This window comes from Heloderma suspectum, chromosome 4 (assembly GCF_057233095.1).
Source record: "Heloderma suspectum isolate Gila_16-S chromosome 4, 16-S_ref, whole genome shotgun sequence".
NCBI classification, from domain to species: domain Eukaryota; kingdom Metazoa; phylum Chordata; class Lepidosauria; order Squamata; family Helodermatidae; genus Heloderma; species Heloderma suspectum.
In genome coordinates this window covers 161216979-161237051 of record NC_139461.1, presented here as the reverse complement: position 1 = coordinate 161237051, position 20073 = coordinate 161216979, and the positions used below count along the sequence as shown (strand labels likewise).

At 44.0% G+C, this 20073-nt stretch overlaps 1 protein-coding gene across 5 annotated transcripts in view; it reads right to left on the bottom strand.

Annotated features, from left to right (window-relative positions):
- Positions 1-8241: 8241 nt before the first annotated feature.
- The window catches only part of LOC146347617 (uncharacterized), a 54321-nt gene continuing 42489 nt past the window's right edge, over positions 8242-20073 (bottom strand). For 3 of the 5 annotated variants that reach the window (XM_084854817.1, XM_084854816.1, XM_084854818.1), the window contains 3 exons: positions 19261-19441; positions 17362-17509; positions 8242-9987 (listed from right to left, as the gene is read on the bottom strand). In XM_084854817.1, coding sequence (XP_084710943.1) covers positions 9683-9987; positions 17362-17509; positions 19261-19441 — 634 coding nt within the window. In that variant the 3' untranslated portion in view covers positions 8242-9682. Of the gene's footprint in view, positions 9988-10610; positions 11935-17361; positions 17510-19260; positions 19442-20073 lie in introns of those variants that run through there. The other 2 variants (XM_084854820.1, XM_084854819.1) reach the window with 2 other exon arrangements.

Here is a 20073-nt window from a genome sequence, read left to right as displayed (position 1 = left end):
CACTAGACAGGAATGCCCCTTGTCCTCCATTCTGTTTGCTCTCACAATACAGCTGCTGGTCCATATGCTCAGGATGGATCCCAGGAACGGGAACAGGTTCATCCAAAGGTGCCACTTGCTCTAAAGCCTGTCAAAGAGTCATTTATACGACCTAACCTCACTTGGTTAGTCCTCTACTGCAGCGGCCATCAGTCCACCACTATCCTTGGATTGCAACAATGGAAATATATCCCACAGGAGAAAGAACGCTTCCAGTTGAGACGTCTGTTCTGCAAGCACTGTGCCTCATCCATGCCCACATGGGGTCATTGTAGCTGGCTGCATGTGGGCACACCATTGTTTTAAACAATATGCCTCCTAAATTAGTCTCCAAATTGCTGGTGGTGGCTGTCAAAACTGGTTTTGCTAATTTAGAGTCTAGCTGGATTTACTCATTTAGTAAACTTCCTGATTGCCCTAGATGAAATTCAGGATGTTGAAAGAAATGATGTCCGACTGTAATGTTTTTGACCGTAAGTTACTTGTGGGACACTTTTGGGGGGGAATCCTAACAGTTTTTTTCCAGTATCTCAATAATCTTGACTGAGGTTGCTGTAAGATGGCCTCTCCCATCACTCCCACTCCTACCTGCCATTTAATCACTCTTAGTGACCTATCATATGGAACAAAATGTGTGTGCATGTATGAAGCGGACCCTTGAGCTGTCTTTGGAAAGAGACCAAACTATTCGCTTTACAAAACTCCTGAACTCTGACTTGGTAGACAGCTTTGATGGGCCCAACATGGTGCCATCAAGAGACCCCCCCCCCCAAGCTCAAAAGTAAAGGGACAAATCCAGAAAATGCGAACATGCAATCCCCATGCCAGCAATTCAGGACAGAATTACAATCACACTGGGTCAGTAGTGCCCCACCCACTTGGGCTGAAACTCACTAAATTGTCAACGAGCTTGTGGGACACTGAAAAAGCAGCCAATGGCAGACATGCCAATTGTCTTGAATCCCTAACCCAGACTTTACAAAACAAGGTGGAAGATTAGGAAAATTGCAGTTGCTGGCAAAATATTTGAGACTGAAGCCTAGGCAGAGCAAGAGGATGAGGAAAACATGATTACTCTCTGGGGCGGGGGGTCATCTTCAGAACCACGGAATGAGAGGTGTGTTGGAGCATTATCCAGCTTTTCATGGAATCGGCTTTGACTCATCAGTCAAAGATACAGACTTGCCTTATCTTTCAAAGAAAGATAAGGCAAGTGTACCGTTCCAGTTTTCAGGGGTCACAGAGTGCTTGAAAAGAACATACCTCTCGGTGGCGTGGGGTGGAGTAGAACTGAACGACATCATACTGGCAAGGGCTGCTCAAGAGAGGCTTGTTTCCCAGCCCATGTAAGGCTCTCCCCTCCTACTATAGTATTATGAATGGAGAACAACTAATTTCCCGTGTTTGCCGATTTCCCTGAAGAAGCCACTATCCCCATTTATCCAGCAAAGCATCTAATGGCTTCCCCCTCCAATTTCACTCCATTCTAACAAACTTGCGGAGTTATTCCTCTCTCCCCCCGACACACAATTGTGGGCATTCCCCCCCACGCACAATTTCACCCATTAAAATCAGCTAGGCAGATTACTAGCAAAATGGGAGCGAAGGGCTGGAATGGCTCAGTGAGGACACAGCCAGGTGAAAGACACACCCCTATCATGTCAAAGTACATGTGGAGGATGGGGCACACAGCACTAGAAGCACAGAGAACCAGAATTAAATAAATAAAATTGAGTAAAAGTTGTCTCAGGAAATCTAGCTTTTTCACCAGAAATCTCCAGGCTAGAGATAGGCCGTGACGTCATCTGCCACCATTTATGCTCCCAATTCGCAGCAAATCCCCCATGAGGACAGCCCCCTAGTTCCCTGGTCCAGCAAAATCTGTCCCAGCCTGCAGTTTATGGCTAAATCCCGTGGTGCGCCTCACCAGATCATCCTCAAGACATCATAATTCGTTTTGTAACTAATTCTTACAAAATCCAAACTTGCCAAACCCCTCATCATCGGAACGCACTGGAATCGAAGGTAATTAAGGCTCAGAAGTACCAAGACCTTTCAGTAGAAACACAAAATGCTATACCCTTTCACCTCTGAACATGGTGTGGGGGGACTCCATTACAATGGTTCCCTTTTAAACTGATTATCAGGAAAGGAAAAGATAAAGGAAAGACTCTTAAAGTGACAATGAAAGCTGTAGCAGCTGCTCTGTGTGAAGCACTTGATGTACCTGTGTCAAAATTGGCTGAGCTGTCAGAATACTGCTGACCGCGTTGAAGCCAGTTGGCAGGAAGTCCACAAAACTGCAGAAATGACTGGAAGTCGGCCATGCTTTGGTCTCCATATGTTTTTCTACAATGGTTTAAATTGAATTTTACCTTTATAACAAAAGGATGTACCATCCGATCACATCGAACATAACACAATGATCAAATATGGGATCTACTTGATACACATAATTCCAAAGTAGTTAGGAGGCACAGTAGACCTATTGTAATTGTACAATACAAAGCTCGAAGAAAATATTTCAAAATAATCTCTGCCTCTATTTTCTTCCTTTGAGCTTCTTTTATTATTTTGAGAGCGCTCATTTCTTTTATATAATACATCCTGATCACTGCCTTTAAGGTGTTCCAAATTATGTTGTTTGGCAATTCTGCAGTCAAATTCTCTTTTAGAAAATCGGAGATGGCTTTTTGGTTTGTTCACAGATTTCCTATTTTTGTTGGCTGAAGTTTCCAGGGTGAAGTTTCCAGACGGAAGACTGATGTACACAGTTTCCCAAGTGTTTCCCAGAGACTGATGACACTGGAGCTTGATCCAATATATTTACGGACTATTTTGGCTTTCATTAGCTTCAGCCCAGCCATATTGGAAGGTAACATGTGATCCATGCATGAGTGCGAGCTGTCACACCTGGAGAACATATAAACCCTTTTTGATTATTGTAGAGTGCACCAAACTCACGCTCCATTTCTGAGTTGCTATCCTTTTGCTTGTTATGCCCCTCACTTCTGTAAGTCGACTACTTAATTCAGACCCCCACCCCGCACGCTGTTCCTTCCTTAAAGTTCTGCAAGGTTAGCAATGTGTTTCCCAGAAACTGAGTTTGGCCGGAATTGGGTTATCTTTTTACCTCTTAAAGCAAACGCATATTGCCCTCTAGTGTCTGACAACATTTCTGAGATGGTGATGTCACATTTGTTCATTATCGCTATCAAAATCCCACATGATTTGAAGTTAATGTGGGATTTTGGGAGCAAAAGAGCAAAAAATAAATATGCTTAATAATGTCTTCCTGATTTTGTTTACGATGTGTTTCTTGTAAAACACTAACATCCGGAGTCTCCTCTTTTAACAACGTCTGTACGTTTCTGCATTTAATTGGGGAGCCCAGTGCCCTTGATGTTTAATGGCCATAGCTTCAGACCTGCCATATTCTAGTAGTCAGTATAAGCTTTAGGGTACTCTCCGTCTCCAGTCCCCCTTTGCTCCCACTGGCAGGATCCTTTCCACAGTTATTATGTGCACGTATACATGCATCCCATTAACCCTGAACAAATCATCATCACAACCCTCCTTTATTTGAACAGATCCCTCCCTGTGGAGGGCATCCCTCCATGCCCCCACAGTATTTATGAGGCAACTTAGGGAATTTCAATGGAGGGAAAGTCCAATCCAGATTGCCCCCTCACCCCACCAACCCAGTATCTAAAACAGTTTTAAGACACTTTGTGTAGTTTTGTTTCCATGGAAGTTACAAGTGACAAGTCCCTCATTGCTGGTCTAAGGGAGCATCCCTCCAGCTTCACCCCAGAAGCCCCCACCAGACCAGGAACTGCCACCAGAACCACAGGAGCCTGAGCCCTTAGGGCCAGTGGTTGCAGGGATATCCCTAACCCGACTCTGCCTCTGAGGCAGAAGCTGAGCAATCCCCTGACCGCCAGGACATCGTCGCCTCAAGTGACAGACTAGCAGGGTTCCCGTGTGAAAAAGCCTTCACCTCCAGAAAAGGTCTTCTCAAGAGAAAATGACTTCTCAGGAGTAAGCTGTGGCAAGGCAGATTGGATTACTGCAGCTGAGGTCTGGGTGGGGTGCAGCAGGCTTTGGGCTTCAAAGCCTACACGGGAAAACCCAATCAGCGTTAGAACATCGTCCATCCAGCCTCATGTACCTTGCCTCTTGAACCATGCCATGTTGATCAATGCTCTGTTTTGTGGCCTTTGGGGCTGCCTAATGACCCTGCTTCTGGATGGTGTAATGCACTTGACTGATTTGTTTGATATCTTGTGTTTGACCTCTTGCTTGTTCTCTTGACTACTGCTGCTGCTTGATCCTCTTTGTCAAACTGCCTGCCTGTGTCCTGACTGCTGCCTGGATTTAGTTATAGTATGACTATAGTATAACTGTTATAGTATGAGCCCCATTGCATAACCACCAGTAGGCTTGAATGTTCACTGACTTCACTGCGGTTAGGGTGCAGTCAAAGGAGGACAGGCTTGGATGTCATGCTAACAATCCAGGAACAGGGTGGAAGCGATATTTCTATGGGAGGCAGCACACTTGCTCACTCCCAGTCAGCTGTAGCAGTTCCTGGGATAAGCAACCCAGGAATTGCTGTTATATGCAAGCTAGGTCAGAGAGTCCAGAAGACTATAACGGGCCACAAACCTGATATTCTCATGTGACAGATCTATGAAATATGCCCTCTTTTCCCCCTCCCTGGGGATCAATTCTGTGCACATGGATCCTCCAGAAAACAGAGAGTGGCCATAATATTTGCTAGACATTGTCCCTTTGTGACTGAGGGTATATTTAATCCGTTTAAAGAGTGGTGCTTGGTGAGCTTTCACCGGTTTGCCTCTTCCCCCCCGGATGTCAACCAGCTGGAGTCGTGCAAGCTGGAACATTTTTGCCCTTTGTACTGTGGCAGTGGAGGGTGGGATGGGAGTGCAATCCTGTCAATCCCACCCTCCCACCGCCTCTGTCACCGTGAAATCATCATGCCTCTCTCTCTGCTGGAGTTGGCCCTGGTCCCAGCTCAGTTCGCAAGGGCAGGCCAAGCTGGGGGCAGTGCGGGAATCCAACAGGCCCTAAAAGGTCCGGATTCCCATGCAACAGCCATCCCTACTGTCAATCACCAGAGGAAAACACCCCGACCAGCCAAAATGCCATCTTTGTTTCACACAGGGGATTTCAAACATTGACCCTCTTCTTCTCCAACAGACTCAGACCCTTCCTATCAGTGTGGGAATCAATCACGACCTATACGTGAGTACTCTCGAGTTCAACGGGGATCCCCCCATGGGGATCTTTTGCACCATCCACCCTACACCTCTACCTGTGGAAGAAATCACTATGCTTTTGGACAAGGGAGTCATAGAAGGGATCAACCCTTCCCAAAAGCTTACTGGCATTCTCCCCACTATTTCACTCTGCCCAAAAAGGATGGAGGCCTTCGTCCCATACTTGACCTATGGGGCGTCAATTGCTATATTAAGACCAAAAGTTCTGAGTGGCTACCATCCCTTGTATACCTCCATTACTCCACTGCAGAAATAGGCTCAATACCATAGACCTCCACGATGCCTACTTTCATATCACTGTTCATCCAGCTTCCTGTCATTTCCTCCATTTTGCCTTGGGAAAAGGTACTTCCAATTCAAGGCTCTTCCCTTTGGCCTGGCCAGGCCACCACACCAAGGGTTTAATGAAATGCATGGCTGTAGCAGCGGCACATTTGAGGTGGCAAGGCATCATTGTCTTCTCATACATAGATGACCGGCTCTTCATTGCCCCATCGTTCCATCACTTCCAAAACAGCATTGATGCTGCCTTAGGCCTTCTTCAATTGCTAGGCCTACAGGTCAAAGAGGAGAAATTTTGCCTAATTTCTTCTCAAACGTGACAATTTGTAGGGACTCAATTTGACTCCACACAGGCCTGAGGTGACCTGCCCACTGACAGGGCAGATACACAAAGATGCTTGGCATGCTCTGTTGGGTCTCTCCCTTGATCATGGGTTAGATGTTCTACAATAATTGGCTTCATTGCCACGACCGTGGCAGTTCTGCTTCCAACTCACCTCTGCATGAGACCACTCCGGTCCTGGTTCCTCCAGGTCTTCCCAGAAACGGATCCCCCTTCATGTCATTTGGATCTCCCTCATTGAATCCAATGGTCCTTAGGCTGGTGGACCAATCCAATTGAACCTCCCAGCAGGACTCACCTTCCAGCCAACCTGTCCATTCATAACTGTCACTACAGATGTCTCACTATCTGGCTGGGGAGCTCTCAGAGTATGAGCTCACTGGTCCCACCAGAAGCAAACTATGAACATCACCCAACTCAAACGTCTCACCATGGTAAAGGGTTTCTGAGTGTTCAAATCCACCCTCAATGGATGCATGGTTCAAATCACTACAGACAACATCAATAAGCAAGGGGATACGATCTCTCTCTCTCCTGCTTCTCACCCTGAACTTTTGGAACTGGTATGTAGGCCATCAGATCTTTCCCATTGCAATTGATCTCACCTGTACTATCAACACAGTTGAAGACTCAACTCAGTTGGTGCCGAATCAAGCCCCAGAACTGGGAGCTGTCCCCAGTAGTTATGTTGAACCTGTTCAAAATGTGGGGCACCACTATGTTGCAATGACAGCAAACTTGAAGTGCTGGCAATTTTGCAGCAGGGCAGACTACAGCCCAGACTCCCTGGGTGATGCATTTCTCCTAGACACTCTGAATTACACCTTTCTTCTGTTTCCACACATCATGTGAGTCATGAACACGATACAGGAGAACAATGCTTCATCTTTGTTGCCCTCCTCTTAACCCTCTCCATCTTGTCCACCCTCTACTTGGCATGACATTCTCCTTCTTCCAGTGAGGTTTGCTGGAAACTTCACTGCACCCACATGTGTGCATCACAGAGACCATAGAATAGTAGTGTTGGAAGGGGCCTATAAGACCATCGAGTCCAACCCCCTGCTCAATGAAGGAAACTTCCTGCCCATTAGAGCAATACAATAATGGAACCAATTCCCTAGGGAGGTGGTGGGCTCTCTCACGCTGGAGGCGTTCAAGATGAAATTGGACAGCCATTTGTCAGGGATGCTTTGACTTGGCTTCCTGCATTGAGCAGGGGGTTGGACTCGGTGGTCTTATAGGCGCCTTCCAACCCTATTCTATGATTCTTAGGAGGAAACTAGAAGTCTGCTACTGCAACATGTGAAATATAAACCTTTGAGAAATATAGTTTCCTGATTTCTGATCTTATACATTTTAGTGAAATAAATTGATACTAGTTGAAAATGCCCACATGCAAGCAAGGTACTAACTGTGATGCGAGAACCTTCTTTTAATTAATAACCTTCAATTTTCTGAAGTCTATAAAACTTAAAGTGAGAGTTAGAAGTCAAAGTGGATCTTACAAAAAGACCCTTGATATATGCTAATATCTTCAAGGGAATTATTTACTAGGGTAGACTATAAAAAATATGGGTTCAGGGTAGCTACTCTTCTCTTGCTATTCTGACGCAGTCAGAACGCAGTGCACGTTTACTTAGAAGCAGGTCCTACTAAGTCCAGTTGCACTCATTCCTGCAACTGCAGTCTTAATGTATAATAGTGATATACTCATATTCAAATGTATGGCCTTAAATTACAGTATTTATTAATTACATTAAATTGCATGGGTTTTTTTATCTGAGCATTTTTCTCTAACAGAGAATCCAATGGGCGCGGCAGGAAGAATACGAGGGAGCCAGAGGAACCAGCAGGGTGGAAGGTGTGAGGGAGCATTTCCTCACAGGATGGCAGCCTAAAACTACAAGTTTCTCCTATTTCTGCTTACATACTGAAGCTTATGTGCTGTTTCTAACAGGATATTTTGTTTGCTACAATGTTGATTGTTTCACATTTATATTTTGTTTCATTAATTTCCCTATTTTTTCAAACAGGAAAAATAAAGACATACCTTAGAGCAGGTGTGGGCGGAAAATAGATCTCCAGATGTTTTGGACTCCTTCATTCCTGACCATTGGCCATGCTGGCAGTGGCTTCTGGTAGCTGAACTCACGAACATCTGGAGATCTACCTTCTCCCCATCCCTGCCTTATGAGTTCAGTAGCTTGAAACTCCATCTCTAACAGTGGGTATATCTATAATTATTGTTTGAATAAAAGCCAAGGAACTCATACCTTTAAAATATTATAAATTTACAGAGCAGTAGTTTCATATGAAAATTACACATAATGCATTTCATGTTCTTAACAATAAAGTAATTTTAAGTTCAAAAAGAATGTTCACATCCCTTGAAACTTCAACTTCGTGTCTAAAATTATAGCAACTAATCTTGTTGGTCTAAACACCTCTATTAGAGAACTTTGATTTGCAGTAGTTCTTTGGGTGGGAAAAACAGAACATAAAAAGAAAACCGACAAAATTAAAAACAGCATTGTATGTGCCCCAATGGACCAATTTCAGAGCTATTTTAAATTATCCTAATGAATGTTAACGGCCCCATTTAGACAGTGTGTTTCATTAACCAATCAAAGGTTTCAACCATTATGTGGTTAACACCACAAACGGGTGGGGAATAGGTGCACTATCCATTCCTGTTAAAGGACCTTTTTGAAACTCCTTTTTGAAACTGTAGAAATTATAGATGACACATATAAGCAGCATTACAAGCCAAGTGGCTTTTATACACAAGTTAGAACTGCAGCATCAAAATTCCCTTTGCTCAGCTGGCTTTGTCAGTTGACTTCACTCTTAGGTCAAGCCATTCAAGGACACTTGTACATGTTAAATCAAATATGTGATGTATGTATGATTAGTAAATAATTCTCTGTTACAAAATTCGTATGTTCAACATTCTCTGAAAAATACGCTCCTGGAAAAAGTGCCAAGGGAGCATTCAGTGTTAGGTTTAAGAAAGTTTGTGGATTTCTTATACAAACTAGGTCTCCTTTTTGTTGTTTTAAGGCAAGTGGTTAAGTCTGTGGGTCTTTAGTAATTCAAAGGAACAGACTGAAATGAAATTCTTTCAAATTTATTCTAAAATAAAAATAATTAAAAGGGCTCTATGCTTTGCTAGCCCCTGCTGTTGTTCTAAATATGAAGCAAAATCCACAGGCGGAGCTGGAAGAAACTGTTGGCGGTAAAATTCGAACTCCCTAACAGCAGTGGAGGCGTCTCCCCGATAGGCTAGCTTTATATGTGCAGGATGTTTTAACATACAGCAAAGCATTCAGACATATAGTCTAAGGATGCGGATTGCATGTTTGAACTCCTAGGTGCCTCTTTCAGTTATTTCACACCAAGGAATGGAAGCAGATCTTTTCATCAACTCTTGCATGGCCTTGGAATATTTAAGAACTGATTTTGAAAAAGAAAAAAAAAAAAGCAGGCTCCCAAAACTGACAATTCTTTGAAGTCGGCAGACAATGACGTTCTACCTCATTTACATTACTTGTAATCAATCCTGTATTTTTCCCTGCAGGTCAAAATGAGATTTGCAGCCCTGGTAATCTTAAAATATTTAGTAAGTGCAGAAGGAAAAAAAAATCCACCAGCTCACTTAGCTGACTCTGAATGGTTAAGAAGGCTGGTGCAGATCTTCATGGAAGAACAGAGTATGTCAGATAAGAAGAATGTTTGCCTGGGAGTCTTCAGGTTCTGGGTAATGTGAAGTGTTAGTCTCTGCATGATGACTTGAAAGGATGTCTGTATTTTCAAGATTTGGCTCAATCAGCGTTGGTTTTTCAAATATGCTCTTTTTGCTTGTTTCTGGACAGTTCTGTACATATATTACACGGTTATAAGCTTTAAGTCTTTTCCAAAGCTGTATGTAGACTTTGCACTGAACATACATGAACAGAATTCCTCCAGTGAAACCAATAGCCACAACCACTAGCTTAGTCCAAAATGGCCACTCTAGAATACCTGGAGAAAGGTTTTTTAAAAAGTGAAAGAGTTAGCATACAGTGCATACGTTAAAGAAAGACATAACACAACAACATCTTCAGATCCAAGACCTTCCGGTATTAAGACTGAAAAACACTATACAGACATATAACAGGAATGTTTCAGAACTGATGCATATACATTAAACAAAGTAAGTCTTGTCCTCCCGGAGGTGCTCAAAGAAAGGGAGTGTTGCTATCAGGCCATGCAGATCTGATTCATAATGAGGGGGCTGCCACAGAATAGTTTTCTGCCCATGGCCTCACGTTTTCATCCCTCCCACTCATCTCCATGATGACAAGCCTTACTAATTTTTATCCAGAAATACTGGGTGAGGGCACAATTTGCTCTACTCCAATTGTTAAACTGAAAGAATCCCACTAAAACCCTGCTCCCCCTGCTCCAAACTAAACAATACTGACCTTCAGTTCTTCAGACTTAAGGGCTCCCTCAAGTGTTCCCAGGAAAGTCACACTCACGATTCCATACTACTTAGAACCTCACTGTGATCCCAGAAAAGCTATCTCTGTGGAACGATGCAAGCCAAGCACTACTGCCCCTTCAGGGCAACCTTTTTTTCCTTTTCTTTTAAAAATTATTTTATCGTAGTTAAAAATAAGCAAATAATGCCAATTCACTGTATTATACTATACAGTATGCAGGAAAAAAGGATCTTCTTCTAATTTATTCCTCGTAATAAATTCTGATACAAGAATAAAATAGAATGAAATATGAGGGGAAACATTACAATATATATATTATTTGTTAACACAAACCTTTCAAGAATGCAGAGAAAAATATTATTTCACACTTGGATATATTACATTCTTTTAAAAGTAATCAATAAATGGCTTTCACTTTTCTTTAAAGGTATTCCATGTCTGACTATTTTCTTTTTCTAATAAAATGAGTTAATTTAGCTATTCCACATTTTATCCCACAGTAATTTAGCCACTCTCACATTTTATAGTCCCAATCTTTCCATACAGTGAGGTTTTTGAGCTCTTCAATTCTTCGCATACAAAAGCCTAGCAGTAGGACGCTAATTCCATGTGCTCTTGAACTACTGACAAATCAATAAAGTTCGAAAGAAAAACTACCGGGTCCAAAGAACACAGGAATTTCAAAACCTAACATCTTTCTTACTAGAAGTTTCATTCTCCTCCAATATTTTTGAGCTAAGGAACATTTCCACCATAGATGAAAATAACTTCCTCAGGGCAACCTTGATGGATGGCAGCAGCGTGGTTCCTCTAGAGCATGTGGCAGCAATTGCTTGGGAGGGTGCAAGTCTGTGCCTTTTCCTGAGGATGAGGAAGAAATACCTTAATCTTCAAAATTGCATTAGGGGTTCCCTCTTGAGATCTGAAGGACACAGAGGTCAGTTTCTACGCTGCTGCACTTGCAGGAGCAATCTGCTATGCCAGGAAGACCCCTCCCTCTCACAGAGACTCCTGTCTTTGGCTGATGGTAGGTGTGCTGCTGCTGCCTGCCACCTCTGCCTGCTTGTCCCGCAGCTGCCCTTCCTGTTACAGTGGAAATATCCCACGATCGTCTTGCTTGCCTCCAACAGCTCAGTGGTGCCCCTGGATTAGCCCTGTCCATGGGCATCCTCAGGGTCCTTGGCATGGAGTGGGCTTCCACCCGCTTCCAGCCATTTTTGGCAGGCTAGCTTTTCCCAAGCTATTCACGTGAATGGAGTGCCTTCACCATTCATTTGAGTAGGGGGAAACAGCCTGGCAGGTCCAGCACAGCCTTGCGGGCACAGCAGGTCCTGCAATGGATTGACGAACCCATCACCAACAAAGGGACACGATATTCAAGAGAGTGATGGTATGGATTTTTTTGGCAGTGATAAAAATGTTGACAGCATGGAGATCCAAAATTCTGCTGAGGCTTCTGTCCTTTTTCAGGACAGTGAAAAACCTGGAATAGAAGCCAGAGAATGGCAATGAGAAAGAGAGGATCATTTCGTGGAGAGGGGGAAGACTCCGATCTGTGGCAAAGAACTGAATTATGCGGCTTAGCCTTCACAAATTATGGAGAGGACCCACTGGTCTGAAATGATGTTTTGCCAAGCATCCACAAACCATCCAGTTTGGTGTTCACAAGGCAGGGTGGAGAGGAGGCAGTCAAAGATGTTGTTTATTATTCCCATGGAGGAGAAGGCTGTAAGTGGCTACTAGTCATGATGACTATATATTACCTCCAGTATTGGAGGTGGAATGCCCATGTGCACCAATTGCTGGGGAACACGAGAGGGAAGGTGCACTTGCACTCATGTCCTGCCTATGGGCTTCCCAGGGGCAGCTGTTTGGCCACTGTGTGAACAGAATGCTGGCCTTAGATAAGCTTTTATCTGATTCAGCATGCTCATGTCAATGGGCTCATGGTGAGATATGGACTGACACTCAGAGGAGGAGAGCACTCCTTTAGAACAGAGGCACCAAACCTTTTTCGGCCTGGGAATGAATTTGGGAAGGGTCTCAGGGAGCTGCATTCCAGTAGGGAGCAGGGTCAAGGGCACAGGGCAGGGCCAAGGACAGAATGAGTGCGGCGAGATGTAAGTCGTACCAATTTGGACATTTTCCCACCAAGCATGCAAGCCACAGTTCAGTTCTGGGCATGTCTACTCAGGAGTGAGCCCCAATGCAACAGTTTTCAGGTGTGAAAAGGCTAGCTCAGTTCTAAATTGTAAAGGTATTACAGTTTAAATCCCCAGCAGAGCATTTACAGTTTAATAGCATTTAAATCGCTGTTACCACTGACTGGAGTGATACCAGAGTGGCGTTTCCCTGAACAGTTCCCCTCCATCAAAAGGCAAATCCTCTACCCAAGACTTGGCCTCTTAGGCAAGTCTAGCTGACCTGCCATCACCCTTGACCCACACTCTGCCATGTGCCTAGAAATGCTGATTTGCCATTTAGCAAGGCAACATACGTCACTGTAGAACATCTAGGTTAGCTCTTTCTTGTCCTCCCGGAGGTACTCAAAGAAGGTCAATACCTTCTCCAAAAGGAAATGTTGCTGTCTGGCCGTGCAGACCTGATTATTAGAGATTCATAATGAGAGGGCAGCCACAGAATAGAATTTTCGGCCCACGACCTCAAGTTTTCATCCCTCCCGATGAATGTGGGCCAAGTGGACCTTCTGACAAGACTTACTTTGGGCTATCTCCACTACTGGTTAGAATCCACAATTCTGTATGCAACAGATTCTCCAACCTTAGAGAAGGTTGAAGGCATGAATTATTGCTTTTGCCAGGAATTCCTGGGGACATGGACCTGGTAACTTCCCTGCCCAGGTATGGGTAACCTGTGTGAAAGTGTTTGAATGGACTCACTGAAAGACCAGGTTGTTGATTGATAGAGGTGGTTGCTTAATGTCTAGTGTGAGGGATTTGATCATATGGAGTAGCTGTTCCACATATGGGCAGACAACCTCCTTGGTTAACAGAAAGGTCTGTTCCATTAGGGGACAACATAGAGGTTACTGCCAAAAAGTTAGATCCTCCAGATCTAAAGTGGGCTCTGCAGGTCTGGCCTTCACCAGAAGCATCCTCAGACATTCTACATACCAAGGCGGAGGGGGTCACATGAAGAGAACTGAAGGGCTGGCATAAGCAAAGCAGGGAGAGTTGACATCAGGGGCTCAGTTAGTACATCTGAAGGTGGTGGTGGGACAGTCTGCGAAGGTGCCACAGGTTGTGGTGCTGAAGGAAATGCCATTGCTGGCTGTGCCTGAAGGTGGTTCAGGACTGAGGATGGCAATACCGAAAGGTCAGGGTAGGCAGTGGCATTGATACTGGAGGAAGGTGATGTATGACTACAATTGGGATTGTCACCAGGATACCAACCATAGGAAGGACCAAGGTTAATGCAGTGGCATCCCCCAAAGCCCTCCACCAGGAACTCGTGGAGGTTACCCACAGGTGACATAGGTAGTAATCATACTGTGGTGACAGAGGGTGACTAGAGCAATAATGAGATGCTCGATCCCATTCACAGGCACGTTGAGGTTCATGGTACCAGGGGTTTTCACAAGCCAAATATCTGAAGGATACTCAGGGATGCAGCGGGGAGGTCTCCTATCCCATTGGTAGGAGGGCAAACAAGATTAGCGACTACGCAGGCACTCTCTCCATATGTTCTCCCAGGTATGTCAAGTAGGGTGACCATAGCCTGAGCCACTTGAACAACAGGATTCAGAAGACTCAGGTTTTATTGTGGTTGTATTGTTACATTGTGGTTTAAATGTTCTATATATTTTAAATTGTTATATTGTGTGCTGTTTGGTTTTAATTTTTGTGAACCGCCCAGAGAGCTTCAGCTATTGGGCAGTATAGAAATGAAATGAAATGAATGAATGAGGTGGCAGTGGTTGGTGTGTGGATTTCACCTTCAGCTGCGAAATGGGTGGATTTCACCTTCAGAAATAGTTCTGCCAATGTGAATGTTGTCAAATGAATGGTCCAGAATCTGCTGCATCTCATACAGCTCTGGAACTGAGGACGCAAGGAATGGTGAGGTTCCAGGACTGGATGTTTGTTTTGAGGGGCATGGCAAGGGCTACAGGCTGTCCCAGTGTAGGAGGCATCTGAAGGTCAGTAGGAGCTGCTGGTATCTGGGTGCTCAGTGCTGAGCTCAGTATTTAAGCTCGTGCTGTTGGTGCTGATGGGGCCACTGAAATTGGTGGCAAGTCTTGAAGGGACCATGGCTGGTGCCTGAGAAGCAGGAAGAGTATTCAGTCAGGAGCAACATGGTTGGTGCAGGCATGGAGCACAGGCTGGAGAACTGCTGCTGGCGAGGCCAATCTAATGAGGCGTAATCAGCTGCTTGGAGTGCCTGTTCCCAGAGGAGTCAATATGGTGGCAAAAGTTCATTCTACATGTCTTACAGCTGGGGAGTGCCAATTCACAGGTCACAGGTTCTCTGCAGCAGCAGAAATGGTGTTGCTGGCCTGGGTGATCTAACAGCAATAAGTGGCAACCCCCCTCGAGCCAAGCACACCTTCCCTGGTGTGCTTGGCTCGAGGCTGGGAGGTGGGGGGATTTTCCTCAGAGTCAGAACTCTGATTCCAAACCAACAGAGAAGTTTAACAAACCACTTCACCATGTGTCAGTCACCTTTGGGGGCTGCTAGCAAATCTAATTAAAAGCCCATGGGGCTGCAGTAATGGCAGCAAGCCTCTGTGAGGCATGCCTAACCCTGGGGGAAGGGGGTGCTCATGTGCCAGTCTTAGAGCATGCAAAGGCAGTTGGGATATCAGGTGGATACTTGCAGAGTATCCACCTGAGATATTGCAGAGGTGGGAAAACAAATCAGCATCATTTTATGCTTGTTCGTCAGCTGGATCCTGGCTTGTTCAACAAACCATCATTAAATTATTACATCTGAAGATGGCCATTGAAATGAGCATTGTTATACATATTTACGAAATTTTGAATTCAAACCCAAACTTGATCTCTGCACCTATTTTCAAGGGGCCCAGGAAAAAAAAATGCAAAGTTCATTCTAATTCTGAAACATTGCATTCTACTAGCTATTACATTTCGTCACATCATTCCTCCAAAGAACTCAGGGCAGCATAACTGTTCCACTTCATCCAAACAACTCTGTACATTAGGCTAAGTGTGTGGGGTGGCCTAATTTCACACAAGGTCATGAATCTGGTTTCTCTGGTTCAGCCCACTACAGCATATTGGCTCTCACTGCTCAAGACTTTACATTTTTTATTAAAAACGAAAACCATTATTTTCAGGACCTGAATAATACAAAGTTCTGTGCTTTACACAGCCCTGAAAAATAACCAATGTGGTTGTTTGTTTACAAGTGGAAAGTGAGAGCATTCAAATAGGTGAGTTGATGTTGGGCCAGAAAAAGACTTTGCAGAAGAAATGAATTTGAGGAGGTTTTTCCAATTATTCATATTACAAGCATAGGGATCAGCAGGTAAATAAAAATGAGGCCTACTAGCAGACAACATCAGTGTAAGTGGAGGAAGGAAGAAAGGTAATAAAGTAACACAAACAGCAAGAATGTGATGTGAGAATGGAGGGTTGGATTTTTTATGTAAGAAAGACAAAGGGCCGTATCCAATGCTCTCTGTCCACCAGCGGAAGACAAACTGCTGGTGAAATACATTCCCCTCCCCATTGCAGCCCCCCTCCCCCCAGTCTGCTACTTTCCCATCCAAAGTTGCTCTGTGTGAAGGAACAGAGTTGAAATTAGTTTACCATAAAGTTTTTGTGAACCGCCCAGAGAGCTTCGGCTATTGGGCAGTATAGAAATGAAATAAAAATAAATAAATAAATAAATAAGATGTATGGAAATCGCAAGCTTTTTGGGGGGGTCTTTTATATTGCTACACTGTTCTATCAGGGTAAATAAAATGATACTTTATACATCCTCGTTCATAAGAGTCATCAGTATGCTTATGACACCTAGCTCTATTTCTCTGTGACATCAGAATCAGGAGAGGCCGTGCATGTTCTGAATTGGTGCCCGGATGCAGTTATGAGCTGGATGAAGGCTAATAAACTGAAGCTGAATCCTAACAAGACAGAGTGGGTGGGTGTGTTCCAGGTCCAGGAACTGAGTTGTTTATCTGGTTCTGGACGCAGTTGCACTCCCTCTGAAGGAACAGGTACATAATTTGTGGATGCTCCTGGATCTATCTTTGTTGTTCAGGGGACCTCAGTGGTCCGGAGTGCCCATTACCAACTTTTGGCTGGTTCACCCTTGTTAATTCCTTGATATGGATAGCCTAGCCACTGGTAAGCTCACAATTAGACTACTGTAATCCACTCTTTGTGGGGCTGCCCTTCTACCTGGTTTGGAAGCTGTGGCTGGTTGAACCCTTAGATATACATAGTACACCTGTGTTAAAAGAACTGAACTGGCCATGTTCAGGGTTGTTGACATACAAAGCCCTAAACAATTTGGGACCTAAACAATTCTCTTTTCCCTCAGTCGAACCCTGGGATCTTCTGAGAGGACCTTACTGGTTGTTCTGCAACCAATGGTAATGGCATGGAAGTGGGCCTTCTCAGTGGTGGAAAACTTCTGGAAAACTCTCCCACATGTGGTTCGAGGCAGAAACATTGGCAAGTTTTAAATGCCTCTTGAAAACATATTTGTTCACACAGGATTTCCCTGACCTATGAAGGATTATGTTACTGCCCTGTTTTACTGTTATTTTGTTGTAATGTTTTAAATTATTTTTTGTATTGTTTTTACATGGTTACATTGTGTTTCTTATGTGAACTGCTTAGGGATTTTAGTATATTAAGAGGTATAAACGTATTGTACATAAATAAATGTTGTTTCTGGCAGGAAAAGGAAAGTAACATACCAGTGGACTCCCCCTGTTTTATCTCTTCAGCAGTCCGGTCTATGAGGACATAGAGAGACCACACCACACATGCGACAGCAATTACATGGAAAGTTACGGAGCACATGATCTTCCTTCGCTCACTGGATGTCATCTGTAGCTTCTCCCACTAGGAGGAAATCCAGAAAGTAGAACAAAGACTAGGATCAGGGGTCCCCCAACATTTTTGGGTCAGTGGACACATTTGAGTGTGTCCACTGTCTACTCATTGAGCTCACAAAATGGCTGCTATGGGGGCAGAGCTCATCCATTCACAGTATGGCTACCATGATGGGCAGGGCTGGTCACAAAACTTCCAGGAAGGCAAACTGGTGAGACTAAAAGAAAAGTAACTTGCAGAGGTGCAGTCTGTGCTCCAAAACACAAAACCACTCTTTTTAACCCAAGTAAAGAGGGTGCTGGACTGTACTCCTTTCTCTTTGCAGCATGTCGGCTTTCCAGGTGAAATAAAAAATAATTTTAAAAAGTCTTAAGAAATTTTTACAAATCAGGGACAGGGACCTGGCAGGCATCAAGAGAGGTTTCAGGGGCCTATTGGTGCCCTTTTTGGAGGCCCCATAACATAAAAAGGTTAGGAACCAGATTTTATTTTACCAAATTTGACTGACAGTGGTTCCCAATTTAGCAGCAGACATCCTGAAAAGCACATGTGACTTACTCCCTTGGCATGTGATACATTACTTAGTATCCTTTACGTTCAATTCATTACAATTCTAAACCATTAATGTACCACTCTATCACTTGTATACATTTACTGGCACAAGCTCTGTTAAAAATGTCATGAAGTAGCTTTCTTAGGTCAAGTTAAATGCCAAAAAGCATAACTGAGATAGTGGAAGATTCATATGGTAATATATTCATTGGAATAATCACAATTAAGGTTCACCAGTTATAAGATTTAAAAGCCAGTGCTCTCAAACACATTTTATAACCACATTTTACTGAAATGAGGTGATCACACAGCCCCTCCCCCCATTGCCAATGGTAGTCCCACCTTTCTCTGCTCTTGCACTAAGGGATGCATGAATGTGTGACAACTTCCAGGGACAGAAGGGGGGGGGTGGCATAGGTAGAAAAAGCATTTCCTCCTCCTCCTCCGTTCCCCACTCAATTCCTGTGCTGTTATCCTTCACTCCCTTGGATACCTACCTGCCTTCCCCATACCTTCTGCTAGTCTCGCCCTCCTTTTCCACAAGCCTCCCCCTGCTGGTCATTATCACAGTCAGAGGGCGTGCCTTCAAGATGGATCCTTTTTCCCCTGACAGAGCTTTGGGGAAGGTGGGAGGACAGGAAATGGGAGTGAGGTCAAGGCATCTCTGTTAGGCACTGGACCTCAGCAGGTGTTCAGCCATAACAACCTGACTCCAGCACTATTAGCTGTGACCCTGTAAAGTTAGCATTTATACTGTAGGTTAGGGTGTTGAAAGCACATCACTTCTATTATCTCAGTAATCTTTACTTCAATCCTGTATGATAGGCCATTTGTATTATCATCCCAATATCATCCCTGTTTTTATTATCTTTATAGTTAGCAGGCATACAGTGTAACCCAATGCTGCCCTGGTGTGTGTGTGGGGGGCATATAATCATAATACCATACTATTGTACATACAACTGGCATACAATGGTAATCTATTGCTGTCCTATATTGTCCTGAGGGGGAGGGCTAATGTTAAGATACAAGCACCTATCCCAAACACTTTCCCTCTCCTACATACAGCTCTCTGCCATTTAGCTGCCTCAAATATCTGTAAAGTGAAGCTACTTAAATGTGTGTAAAGTGGCCCTGAGAGCTAATGAAGACATTACTACATGTTTGCCCAGAAATGGTAACCATTTGAAACCCACCCTTGCACCTACTTTTCTTAAAGGTTTTAACTTGGTCTCCATGATGAATTCATATCTGCAGAGTTCACAGCAGCGGGTATCTGAGCTCTTGATCCACTGCTGCAAGCAAGCCTGATGTACAAAATTAAGACTTCCCGTGCAGTGACAGGGAGTTATTAGAGGGCTCTCGTCATCTCCTTCACAATGGCATATCCTGTATCAGAAGCACAACAATTTGTTAAGCAGAAGGAAAAACAATTAGGGCCCAATCGAGAAAACATATGGCTGAAGATGGAAACCATGTGGGAGAGGCAGAGCAGGCATTGTCAGCCAGTGCAAATCACCCCACAAAACTGAAAGAACTATTCTGTTCAATAGTGAACAGATATTCTGTTCAATATCTCATGAGATGGAACAGATGAGGCCAAGAAAAAAAATGTAGCCAAGACAGGGCAAAATAATTACAAGGTATCATCTTGTTAACAGGGACAGTGGTACTTTATTTACTGCAGTACTTCTCAGGACATACATGCAGACAGAGTAAAATGAGGCTTCTAGTTATGGAGAGTAAGTTAATTCAATCTACTACTGAACTCTATAACAGGGGAACTGAATATATAAATTTTAAAATGCTGATTATGTAGCACTGCAGAAGGGATGGGCTTGAATCAGGTCCAAAGTATCTTCTTCTACCAAATGTCTGGATGCCACTTGTGCCTTGGGTGCCACAAAGATCTGTTTGCATTGCCTTGCAAGCTCCTACATAGCTTGTATGGCACCTCCCAAATCACTGCTGATTTCAGTAGAGTTGTGGTTCACCTTGTTTCAGGGGGAGAGTATATGTGG